The sequence below is a fragment of the Cricetulus griseus genome, chromosome 2 (genome assembly GCF_003668045.3).
Source record: "Cricetulus griseus strain 17A/GY chromosome 2, alternate assembly CriGri-PICRH-1.0, whole genome shotgun sequence".
Classification (NCBI taxonomy): Eukaryota; Metazoa; Chordata; class Mammalia; order Rodentia; family Cricetidae; genus Cricetulus; species Cricetulus griseus.
The window spans coordinates 150,202,658-150,215,642 of NC_048595.1; the positions used below are offsets into that span (position 1 = coordinate 150,202,658).

The window sequence follows — 12,985 nt, forward strand, 5'->3', positions numbered from 1 at the left end:
ATACTTTATACCATGTTATAAAAATAAGATGTGCTTAAAATTTTATACAATTTTTCTTTTCCTTTTTTCTTTCTTTTTATTTTTTTGAGACAGTGTCTTTTTGTGCAGCCCTAGCTGTCCTGGAACTCTCTAGGGTAGACCAGGCTAGCCTTGAACTTAAAGATCCATCTGCCTCTACCTCCTGAGTGCTGGGATTAAAGGCATGTGACAGTATACCTGGCAGTTATATTACTATTTTCTAAGACCAATAATTAAGTTTATAAAACAGTTTTGTATTATAATAAGATTTCTACTTTGAAAAGCAACATAGTTTGCATATGATCTTAGAAGGAAGGGATAAAATCCAAACTGTTTCCAGTGAGCATCTTTGGCAGTGATGGGAAGGCAGGGTGTGGATAATAATAAAAGATCCTTTCTCTCTTCTTTCATCATGTTCCAGTTGTTTGTAATAAGTGGCATATTGTTTTTTAAATCAGAAAAATAAAAACTCAACAAATGTAAGAGATGCAGTCAGTAAAGTGCTTGTTATAATTGAGGATCTAAGTTCGGATCCCCAGAATCCATGTGAAAAACCAGGAATGGTGGCACATACCTGTGGTTCCAGCTCTGGGAAGAAAGTCACAGGTTCTCTGGAACTCACTAAGTAGGTAGTCCTTCCAGTCTGGTAAGCTCCAGTCTCAATGAGAGACCCTGCCTCAAAGATTGAGGCAAAGATTGATAAAGCTTGACAGCAACCTCTGCATTCTTCACTCGCACACACGTATACACACACACACACACACACACACACACACACTCTCAGGTACACATCAACACACACACATTCACACCACAAAAATAAAATCAATAAGTATACATTAAAAATAAATAAGTGAATGAATAAGGATTTTTTTCTTCTCAATTCTTTGTTTTTTACTCATTTTTTTCTTTTTCTTTTTTTTTTTTTTTTTTTTTTTTTTTTTTTTGGTTTTTCGAGACAGGGTTTCTCTGTGGCTTTGGAGGCTGTCCTGGAACCCTTGTAGACCAGGCTGGTCTTGAACTCACAGAGATCCACCTAGCCTCTGCCTCCCAAGTGCTGGGATTAAAGGCATGCGCCACCAACGCCCAGCTATACTCATTTTTTTCATACAATATATTCCGATCAGATTTTCCCCTCCCCCAACACCTCCCAGATCTCCCTCACTTCCCCACACATCCAATGACATGCCTTCTCTCTCTTAAAAAGAACAAGCAACAGCAAACAAAAGCGCGCACACACACACACACACACACACACACACACACACACACACACACACACACACAATGGAAAATAACAGGCAAAAGACCAATGGGACAAAAAAAAAAAAAGCCCAAACAAAGCAAAATAATACGAAAACACCATTGAGTTTGTTTTGTTGTTCCCTATCCCTGGGTATGGGGCCTACCCTGAAGTGTAGTTAATACTCCCAGAGAGATTGATTGAGAGAAAACTGAGTTTTCATTCTCCAGCAGGTATTAATTGCAGATAGCTTCTTGGTAGTGGGGGGGGGGATGTCCACGTCTGCATCTAAGTGTTGTCTTCAGCAGTAGGGTCCTGCCATCAGTTTGTGAAGAGCAACCAATAGCCTGTGATATTTGGGAATTTCCATGGTGCCTCTTAGGCAACAAATCAAGAAGATGTAAGCCATGCCTGGCACTGCTGTATTGTTGTTATTTGGAACAAGATCTCACTCTGAAGCCCAGGTTAGCCTGGAATTCATTATAGTAGCCAGGCTATTCTCAAACTCATGGTAATTGTCCAGCCTCAGCTTCTTCAATGATAGGATTAGCTAATATGTCTAAGGTATTTTAAAGAACTTTATTTTAGCTTATAATGTAATTTATGTTATAAGCCAGAAGTATATATTATTTTATTTTCATATATATATATACTGTATTTTTGGGGTTTTTTTGTTTTTGTTTTGGGGGGCATGGTTTCTCTGTGTAGCCCTGGTTGTCCTAGAACTTACTCTATAGACCAGGTTGTAGTTGAACTCACAGAGCTCTGTCTGCCTCTGCCTCCTGAGTGCTGGGATCAAAGGTGTGTGTCACCATTGCCTGGCTGTACTGCATTTTTAACTTACATATCTTCTCCAGAATTTCTTGATGGAAAAGAAATAAAAAACCTGGAAAGGCAGTTCCTACAGAATTGGAAAGCATGCAAGGATGCCAAGAAAATCAGCAAGAAAAAGAGCATTAAAAGTGAGGAACCCAGAAACTCCTACATAAGTAAGTGCCCATCACTAGCCCACCACCCCCAGCAAAGGGAACAGCCTAAAACGTCCTAGAAACAAGAGGGAAATGGTGCTCAGGATTTGTGGTAGAAGTGCATAGAGCTACGTAGTTGTCAATAAAGGTAATACAGCTATTAGGAACTTCTGTCAGCAATGAAGATGGTAACCAGTAGGAACAAACACTGCACTAGGTGTATATTGGCCATGCCTGTGTCAGCCACATAAGCATAGTTATGTCATGAGTGTGGGGAAACTGTGAGGTTTTATTCCAGCAAAGGTGTACAATATCAGTTGCATAAGTGATAAAACAGTCAAGGTATAAATTGCCAAACCTAAGTCACTATATAGTTAACATTAGTGCAAAAAAATGTTTTTGTCATTAGAATAAAAAATAAAAATGTGTCACACATGGTCGCTCACACCCATAATCCCATTACTTAGGAGGCTGAGACAGGAGGATCACAATAAGGCCAGCCTGAGTTACATGGTGAATTCCAAGACAGTCTAGGCAACAGAGTGAGACCCCTTCAAAAAAAATGATAAACAAATAAATATTAAAATTAAATGTAAGTTAACTGTACCTGACCTATACTCTGGCTGGCCTACTTCTTATGCACACATGTTAAGGCCTAAATGCTTGGATTATAATATGCAATGGTGTTAAAAAGGACACACTAACCTTTGCCTAATTAACACAATTAAATATAAATGAGGGTAGTGTAACAGTTATCTTGTTGGATTAGGAAGCAATCTAGAATCGATTCCACAGAGTCTATAGTGGAATAGGCCTCTTCTGCCCACAATTATCTGGATCCCAGCATTGACTCCAAAACTCACTCTTCTTGGCTCCTTTGGATACAAGGAATGGAAGCTTTTCAGAGGGGTTGTTAGGCCTAGGGAATGGACACTGGAGCAGGACAGTTGCATAGAGAGCATGGAGGCCTGCCACTCTAGGACAAGGTTGAGGTGAGGTGTTGGGGAGGGGTAGAAAGACATGAAGGTTTGGTGATCTTGCTATAGCAAGATATATCGTGTCACTGAATACGGACTATTGAAAATCATTTAGGAGAACTGGGGCTTTATTAGCTGACAGTGCATCAATGACTGATACTGTGCTGGCGCTGTGCATTTTTCATGGTCTGAAACTTGTACAACACATGGGAGGCATTTCTTCTGTTTTTCCTCCTGACTGTATTGTAACCTTGTAGCTCTGCATAGTAGTGTGCACACTTGTACTCTTAGAAGGCTAGGGCAGGAAGATTTCAAGTTTGAGGCCAGCCTAGGCAACTTACCCTGTCTCAAAATAAGGAAGGGCTGGGTATGCTAGCTCAGTGGTAGAACACTGTGTGTAGAGCTCTAGCTTCACTCTCTCTCTCTCTCTCTCTCTCTCTCTCTCTCTCTCTCTCTCTCATGCACTCGCGCGCGCGCACACACACACACACACACACACACACACACACACACACACACACACCAGCGTTTTATGGCTTTCAGTATCATATCAAAGCACTTTATTAGAATTGAAGTACCCAATGTCAGGCTTCACCCCAAAACTAAGCCCAAAATAATAGTTACTTCATCTTCATAGGTTTCAAATGATTTGTTTGTAATCCACAGACAGCTAAGTGAATTTTAACTTCTTCAATGAAATTTGGTGAAGTAATAAAAAGTATAATGTACCTTAAAGTCTACAGTCTTTGAAATTAATCATTTAAATTTCTCAAAGGAACCCTAATTAATTTCTTTATAATTTACGTGGCCAAAACTAATTAACAAATGCAATCTTTAAAGCTATATGAAAACACCCACAATAAAATATCTGAAAGGAGGTTGGAAAACTGTCCAGTTCAACACAGCACCCAAAGGGTCAGGGACTCAGAGATAAACCCACCTGAGAAGGTGAAATACCTATACTCTGAAAATTGCAAAGCAATGATAAAATAAATTAAGCAGAACACAAATGAAAAGCCATCCCATGTTTCTGAGGTTGCAATATCTATCTGACCCAATGTGATCTACAGATTCAATGCAATCCCTGTCAAGATCACAATAACAGCTTTTATGAAAATAAGAAAAATATTCTAAATTAAATATGGAATCACAAAGGTCATAAATAACCAAATCAATCTTGAGGAAGAAGAAAGCTAGAGGCATTATAGCTTCTGATTTCAAACATATTACAAAGTGCAGTAATCAAAACAGTATGGAAGCTGGGCGTTGGTGTGCACACCTTTAATCCCAGCACTCGGGAGGCAGAGGCAGTCGGATCACTGTGAGTTCAAGACCAGCTTGGTCTACAAGAGCTAGTTCCAGGACAGACTCCAAAGCTACACTGAGAAACCCTGTCTTGAAATGCGCCCCCCCCCCAAAAAAAAACCCAGTATGGAATTAGTAGAAGACACACTGAGAGCAATGGGCAACACGAATCCCACAAACAAAGCCACAAATGTACATGAGCTGATTTTGACAAATGTGGCAAATATACACAATGAAGAAGAAAAAAAAAAAAAAAGGCAGTAGCTTCAACAGGTTTGGGAGCATTACATAGCCACATTCTAAAGAAAGGAAACTGTACCCACATATTCCAAATCATTTTAAAGTGGACTAGAAATGTAAAGACAGAAATCCATGAAATCCTGGAAGGAAAGAGTGGGTAAGCTCTGTGGAATTCATCTTGGCAATGACTCCATGGTTGTGACACTGAAGACTCAGACAGAAAACCAGAAATAAATAGGTCAGTCAAGATCAAACCAAGCCTTTTCTACACAAGAAATGAAATAACGAAGTGAAGCCTATGAGATGGAAGAAAATGCTTCCAAGCCATGTATCAGACAGAAGGTAATCTCCAAAATAGTAAATTCCTATAACTCAAAGACAAAGAAATATTAATAACCTGATTTCAAAATAGATTAGGGACTTAAATGGACATTTGTAGAGAGACATTAAAAACGGCCAGCACAATAAAGTAGGTGGAGCATGAGGAGATGCTGACTCAGTAGTCCTGACGATGAGTTTTCACACCAGCCAGAATGGGCCATTATTTAAAACACCTGTGTGTCCAGGCAGGGGATGGGGGTGGGGAAGTGACTGGAGAGGTGGTTCACCAGCTAAGAGCATGTCTCTTTTCCAGGCATGCATGTGGTACACATAAACACATGTAGGCAAAACACACACACACACACACACACACACACACACACACACACACACACATAAAATAAAAATAAATCTTAAAAAAAATATCCAGGTGTGGCCGTACATGCTGGTAATTACAGCACTTGGAAGGGAAGAGTATCAGAAGTTCAGGACCAGCCTCGGGCTGCCTGAACCTTGTCTCAAATGAAACAAAGGCAGCAGGTGTCAGTGATGACGGAGAATGTGTGGGTTACTTCCTTAGCTCTGTGACTAGAAATAAAGAATATATTTTAGCTCATAATGTCGGAAGGTTGTTTGAGCCAATGGTTGCCCCACCTGTGTGCTTAGGCAAAGCGTTGTGTCGGTAGAGCGTTCCATGCAGGCAATTCTTCACTTCTTGGTAGACAGGAAGCAGAGAAAAGGAAAAAGAGAAACGAGCTAGGGCAAGTTAGAGCCACTCAGGACATGTCCCCAGAGACCTACTTCCTCCAGTGAAGCCTTGCTTCCTACTTTTTAACCAGTTCCCCAAATGCTATCAGATCACAGATGATTATCCAGAGGCCTCAGCACCTAATCAAACCTGTAAGCTTGTCACAGATGTGTGCTCCTCTAGTCCTCTAGCCATTTCTGTTTTAATGCTTGTGTGTGTGCAGGTGCCCACGGAGGCCAGAAAAGTGTGGGTCCCTGGGAGCTGGAGTTACAGGCATCTGTGAGCTGCCCAGTGTAGATCCTGGGATTCAAACTCTAGTCTTCATGGTCAAGGAGCAAGTGTTCTTATCCACTGAGACATCTCCCTATCACCCCTGCCCACCAAACAATCAAAATCAACCATCACAAAGAGAAGCAATCTTCATCATCCTCATTTTTTAACATGTTGTAATAATTTTTATATATTTGGAAGCCTTCTAAATGTGTAGCTCTATACTGGAAATTAAAGTAAAATTACATAGATGTTGTTTCTGACTTCAAGAATCTTACAGTTAAGAAATACACTTAAAGATAGCCATGTAAATCAAAGTTGGAAATATAATTGAGTACTTCAAAAAGATCCAAAATGATTGAACTTTTAAAAAGTACTTGCTTTCATAGCACATGGAAGATTAATATATTGATTTAATAAATATCTTTAAAGGCAGCTCAGGATGAGCGCCTCCCTGAGTTTAATCTCTAACACTGAGGGAAATGGTTATGCATGTTAGATATTGGGCTGTTGAAGGCAGTTGGGATTAGAGGTAAACAAGGCAGTCCCCACTAGAAGGGACATCATGCTGGAAGCTATACATGATATGGTATAATTGCTCAAGTAAGAGTATGAACAAATCCCAACAACACAACTGACCCATGCCCTAAAGGTTACTTTGAAAATAAATTTAGAAAAGCAAAATTTAAGTCAGTTAATGTTTATATTAATGCTAGCATGTCCATTTTCTTTATAAGAATTAACTATGAATTTTCCTGTGTGGTTTTTCTATATCAAAGTCTGTAATGTTTTATTTTGGATATTAATTTTATTATTGATTTTTTACTGTGGGTTTATTTGTCTTTGTTTAATTGCATAACATATAATTTAAGATACTAAAAATGTCATTTCATAATCTAGTAATTAGTTTCAAAGCAGGATACTTTTAATTCTTTGTATACTACAGGTAACTTTGAAACAATACGTCACATAGTTCCTGTTTGTTACCCACAGGTGGGTAATCCAAAAGTAGTCTTTTTCTCTGATGCACAGAGATACTTTGTAAATGGAAATCCATCTTCAGAGGATAAAACTCAAATTTCTGAAGACATGAGGTAGGTTCTTTCAAATGTTTGCATGGGTTTTCTCTTTTAAGGGAATGGGGTACCCTTAGTGTCAACACAGATGCAGAGGGGTCCTCTTAGCCATCTGTTCTCAGTCACAACTTCAGTGTTGGTCATCACAAACATCATCAAACTGCAGAAGTGGGGATGGCTCTGGAGAAGTTGGGAGTTTGATTTGATGCACTCAGTGAGGTAAAGGTTGGGGTAGCAAGGTCCCTGAAGACTTGGATAAAGATGTCTGAATGATCAGGGAGAAGGATCTCCTCAAAGGAAGGTGAGGTGGCAGGTGATGATGGGCTCTAATGGATGGGGGTCGGTAGAACAAAGAGGGTATGACAGATGGCTCCAAGACAAAAGTTCTGAACCTGCGTGCTCTGAAGACATTAGAAGTCGCATTCGATCCCAAAGGGGTTTATGAAAAAACAAAAAAAAGGTTGAGTGTCCATTTTAAGCTTTGATTCTATACTGTTTAGGTCTACATAAATCTGCTATGGTTCTCCTAATGATTTAAAAAAAAAAAAAAAAGATGACATTGTTTTTATACAAAGTTATGCCATTCTGGGAAATAACTTCATGTGTTCTAAGATATATACTTCCCATACGTTAAATAACACAACATAAAAATTCAAAAGCAAGCTACGATAAGGCTTGACTACAATCCCAGAACTCCAGAGGCTGAAGCAGGGTGACTAGGTGTTCAAAGTGGTTGGGTTTTGCTTGTTTTTCTTTACTCTTTTGCTCTTTATTCTTTAGGGTTCTCAGTTACTTTGGGGGGGGGAACCTGCCACCCAGCTCCCAAATAAATACACTGAGGCTTACTCTTATTTATGAATGCCCACCCTTAGCTTGGCTTTTTTCTAGTCAGAGTTCCTAAACTTAAATTATCCTGACTACCTTTTGTCTCTGGGCTTTTCCCTTTTCTTACATCTGTATAACTTACTTCCCGCTCTTACTCCGAGGCTGACTGGGTGGCTGTGTGGCTGGGTGGCTGTGTGGCTGGGTGTCTGGTTGTCTGGCCCCTAGCGTCATCCTCTCCTTGTTCTCTTGCTCCTTTGTGTCTCAGATTTCTCCTATTTATTCTCTCTGCCTTCTAGCCCCACCTATCCTTGCTCCTGCCTCACAATGGGCTGGTCAGCTCTTTTATTAGACCATCAGGTGTTTTAGACAGACAAAGAATCACAGCTTCACAGTTAAACAGATGCAGCATAAACAAAAGCAACACATCTTACATCATTAAACAAATGTTCCACAACAAAAACAAAAGTAACACACCTTAAAATGATACTCTAGATTGTTATCAGCCACAACTTCAAGGCCAGCCTGAGCTAAAAGAGATCCTGTCTTAAAAAAAACAAAAAAACAAAAAACAAAAACAAAACTCAAGTTAGGCAATCCTAATCTCAAATATTTTGCAAGCCAGGTGGGGAGCCAGATCTGCCACAATTGCTGTATATGTTGACAGTGCTATGGGCATCATTAGCCAAATAGATGCTAACACATTCTATACATTTTATTTCAACTTTTTTTCCCATTTATTTTCAGTTTCCCTCTTATTTGTTCAATCTCCCTCCTCTCCTGAGCAGTACTAGGATCAAACCTAGTGCTTGAGTCATGCAAGACAAGCGTTTCTACTATTGAGCCCACCCTTCCTTTGCATTTATTTATTTATTTGATATTTTTGTTGTTGTTGTTTTTTGAGACAGGGTTTCTCTGTGGCTTTGGAGGCTGTCCTGGAACTAGCTCTTATAGACCAGGTTGGTCTCGAACTCACAGAGATCCGCCTGCCTCTGCCTCCCAAGCGCTGGGACTAAAGGCATGCACCACCACTGTCCGGCTCCTTTGCATTTATAAACCAACTCAATGATTGCTCCGCTGGTCCCCCAATCATACAGTAGTGTTCATTTCACTATAATGAAGGGCAATACATATTTCACTGAGAAAGTAATCAGAGCCAGCAGACGTACCATGGAATTGCATTCCTCTTCCCAGAACTGCCTGCTGAAGGGCAGAGGGGTCTGTCGTGTGATTCTCCTTTCATGGTCTCCTCTGTCATTGGAGACTTGACAATCTCTGTCTAGCCAAACCCCATCAGAAAAAGCCCTGGGACTAGTACCAATGCCCTCCCTGTCCAACCCCTCCCCGCACACAAAGCAGCTCAGGGCTGCTGTGGTGCAGACTTAGGTGTGGGTCTGCAAGTCTGAAAATGCTTGATGGAGAGAGGAGAGGAAAACTGCAAAAGGAGTCCTAGTTTCGCCTCTTCTTCATTCACATGAGAACAGCATGACAACATGTTTGCTCTTCACACACAACCTTCAAAACCAGCATTCCTGCAGCACCCTTTAGTCTCTTAAAGACAGGCAACACCTGCGTAAACCCCACAGCTCAGATTTGAGATGGTGTTTCTTTGTCAAAGGCTTCTATAAGTACTGTTGGTTGTAACAGGTCTTTTCCTGTCCTGCCAGCCAGCTCCCAAATAATGATACAGAGACTTCTTATTAATTATGAAAGCTCAGCCTTAGCTTAGGTTTGTTCCTAACTAATTCTTATATCTTAAAGTAACCCACACTATTTATTTGCTTATTTATTTTTGGGTTTTCGAGACCCATATTTTTAAATTTACGTTCAATTGTTTGGCTGAACATCTCTCTGTAGTGCCCATCCTGCTTTCTCCACACTGGTAGGCTACTCTTTTGCACCTTGATTCATCCCCTGCTTCCTCCCTCTCTCTCTCTCTGCCTGGGAGTCACACCTATATCTCCTGCCTAGCTATTGGCCATTCAGTTCTTCAATAAACCAATCACAGCACTATATCTTCACATATTGTACAAATATTCCACAACAGTTGGTATGTCACAAGGTGGATTCGACAACAAAAAAGGATAATATACACAGCCTCAAGAAACAAAGTTGGTGAATTTTATACATTACCACATAGCAACTGGATCTGTAGTGAGCTGTGGTACACAACACATGTTCTGCATCCATGAGCCGTCCAAATCATTAGGAGCGCACTAATGAAACAGTGATCGCTCTCCTCTCATTATCCTAACTCGGACCTCAGAGTTAAAGGTGTTTTTTTAAAGTGAAAATTCCCTCTCTGCTGCAAAGATCAACTGCCCTAAAAAGCAGCAGAGTGTGGGCCCTGTGATGAGCTCCTACGACTGTGGGAAACAGAGCATGTTCAATTGAGTTTTCAGTTTTATCCTGGGGAGGGGGAATGTTATGTAAATGTTTCCTTTTAAATGTTTATTATCTCCTCAGGTAACCTTTTCCCTGAAAGCATGCCAAATTGTAGACAGAATTTTCTGTCCTGTCTGGTCCCTCAGCCTTTAGTCCCAAATAGATACACAAAGGCTTATATTAATTATAAACTGTTTTGCCTATGGCTCAGACTTATTACTAACAAACTCTTACAACTTAAATTAACCCACAATTCTTATCTATGTTTATGTTTAGCTTGGTACCTTTTCTCAGTACTTTATTCTCATCTTGCTTCCTCTGTGTCTGGCTGGTGACTGCTTCTCTGCCTTCCTCTTCCCAGAATTCTCCTAGTCTGGTAGCCCTGCCTATACTTCCTTCCTGGCTACTGGCCAACCAGCATTTTATTAAACCAATATGAGTGACCAATCTTTACAGTGAACAAGAATATTATTCCACATCACCAAATATTGTTTTGGTGACTCCAAAGATTTTAGTTTGACTAGATGGTAGTATTAGTTATGTCTCTCTTTAACAGAAGGTGACAAAATATATCATGAAACTTTCCCAACTACTTCACAAAAGTTTTTTTTTTAATGTGTGCCTGATGCTCACCTTTTAGTAATTTGAGGAGGGAATCTTTTTATTTGTTCACATGAACTAGTTTCCATTTTTGTTTCTGAATCATGATTCATGTATGTAATTTCCATGTTTTAATTGAGATATACTACACATATAAAGCAGAAGGCAAACATATGGTTCAGCACTTTCATCTATGAATGCAGCTATGAAAACTTTAGTAAGTTAATGTCAAAAACAAAACAAAACAAAACCCTAAAAGATGGTGAGATTAAAGTTGGAAGACTGGTAAAATACTAAAAACAAAGTGTTAATAATTTGGCCTGAGGGGGCAGAGAGATGGCTGAGCAGTTAAGAGGATTGTCTCCTTCCAAAGGACCCAGGTTCAATTCCCAGCACCCACATGGCTGCTTACAGCTGAGACTCCAGTGCCAGAGGATCCAACACCTTTGCACAGATGTACATGTAGGAAAACACCAATGCACATAAAATAAAAATAGATAAATCATTAAAAAGAAAATAAAAGAGCCGGGTGTTGGTGGCGCACGCCTTTAATCCCAGCACTCAGGAGGCAGAAGCAGGAGGATCTCTGTGAATTCGAGGCTAGCCTGGTCTCCAGAGCGAGTGCCAGGATAGGCTCCAAAGCTACACAGAGAAATCATGTCTGGAAAAAACAATAAATAAAAAAATGATTTTTTTCTAAAAGCATCTCCCATTGGATGGGGGGGTTGTTAGGAAGGGAGTTGGGTGGCAGAAGGGGAGGGGGGAACTGGAGTTACTATGTAAAATGAAAAAAAATTTTAAATAAAAAACACCCCCCAAAATAATAATTTGGCCTAGAGTGTTGGTTCAGTGGTAGAGCATATTTGCCTAGCATGATGTGTTTACCTAGTGTGAGCACACACACACACACACACACACACACACACACACCAAACCCATCTGAACACAAACACAAAGATTAGATTTCTAGTTTCTAAAAAAATCTATTAAAGCAACCCTTTCCCTTAACTATTTTAAAGGTGAGAATGAGCTGACATCCATAATATACTTTTACAAGCTGTTTTAACAGTCAAGGTGAGGAACCTGTGGAGAGGTAGAAAACGGTGTTCCAAAAGCAACAATCTGTTGCACACTCCTTGAGGGCTCTGCACACTGGGAGTTGTGCCCGTATGCAAAGTGGAGCACTGCGAAGCAACATCTGTCCGAAGACAGGAGAATGTTTTCCCTGTCTCTTATAAATGCATGCAGTCTACACGTGTATATTTACACAAGCCTGCTTTCCCTGCAGGGAGAAAAAAGTCAGACTTATTGACGTTGTTTGTGACCCTCAAACTGAACTTGATACTATCAAAGTACACTTTAATTAAAGATTGGCTCTAAACTACTTTTTATTTAAAGGCTGATTGTGAACAAATGCTTTCCTTGTTCAATTAAAAACAATGTATGGTATTAAATAAGCAAGAGCAGTACATATTATTGCTTTCCTCTGTAGTTGTCACAGTAAGTAATTCTGACAGATGTTTCCTCTCTTTTCAAATATGCTAGGGAGAGCTTGAACGTTAGTGATTTAAAAATAGGCATTAAATCTATGTATGTTGTTCACAATATCCACCTAGAGCACTGTAAAGCACTATACCATGAAGAAGGCAAACAGTTACTTAACTATCTCTCAAGTGCAAGCAATGCTGATAACCATACACCCATGTATTTTGCTAATGTAAAAATACCGTTTCATATGGGTTAGGCTGTGGTAGGTTTCAGACATCTTTAAGGAACATGAAACCCGGGACTCGTAATTCTCAGGACTATCCATCCCCCTCTGTTTTGGTTAACTATTTATGAAATACCCAGCTAAGGTATTTGCTAAACTGTGGGAAGAAGTGCCTTTGAATTAAAAGTGTATTTCAATAGTTAAAATAACTGGCTTTCATGACTGGTAAGGGTATGTTTAAACAGTTGTAATAACAGATCTCTGTGCTTCAAAAAGAATTTTAAGAACCGCAGTAATATTT

At 39.8% G+C, this 12,985-nt stretch overlaps 1 protein-coding gene across 1 annotated transcript in view; it reads left to right on the plus strand.

The window, feature by feature from the left end:
* Ppp1r42 (protein phosphatase 1 regulatory subunit 42) overlaps positions 1–12,985 on the plus strand; it is a 33,197-nt gene that overhangs the window by 17,149 nt on the left and 3,063 nt on the right. Inside the window, exons 6-7 of the mRNA XM_035439008.1 lie at positions 2,119–2,250; positions 7,037–7,184. Coding sequence (XP_035294899.1) covers positions 2,119–2,250; positions 7,037–7,184 — 280 coding nt within the window. The remainder of the gene's footprint in view (positions 1–2,118; positions 2,251–7,036; positions 7,185–12,985) is intronic.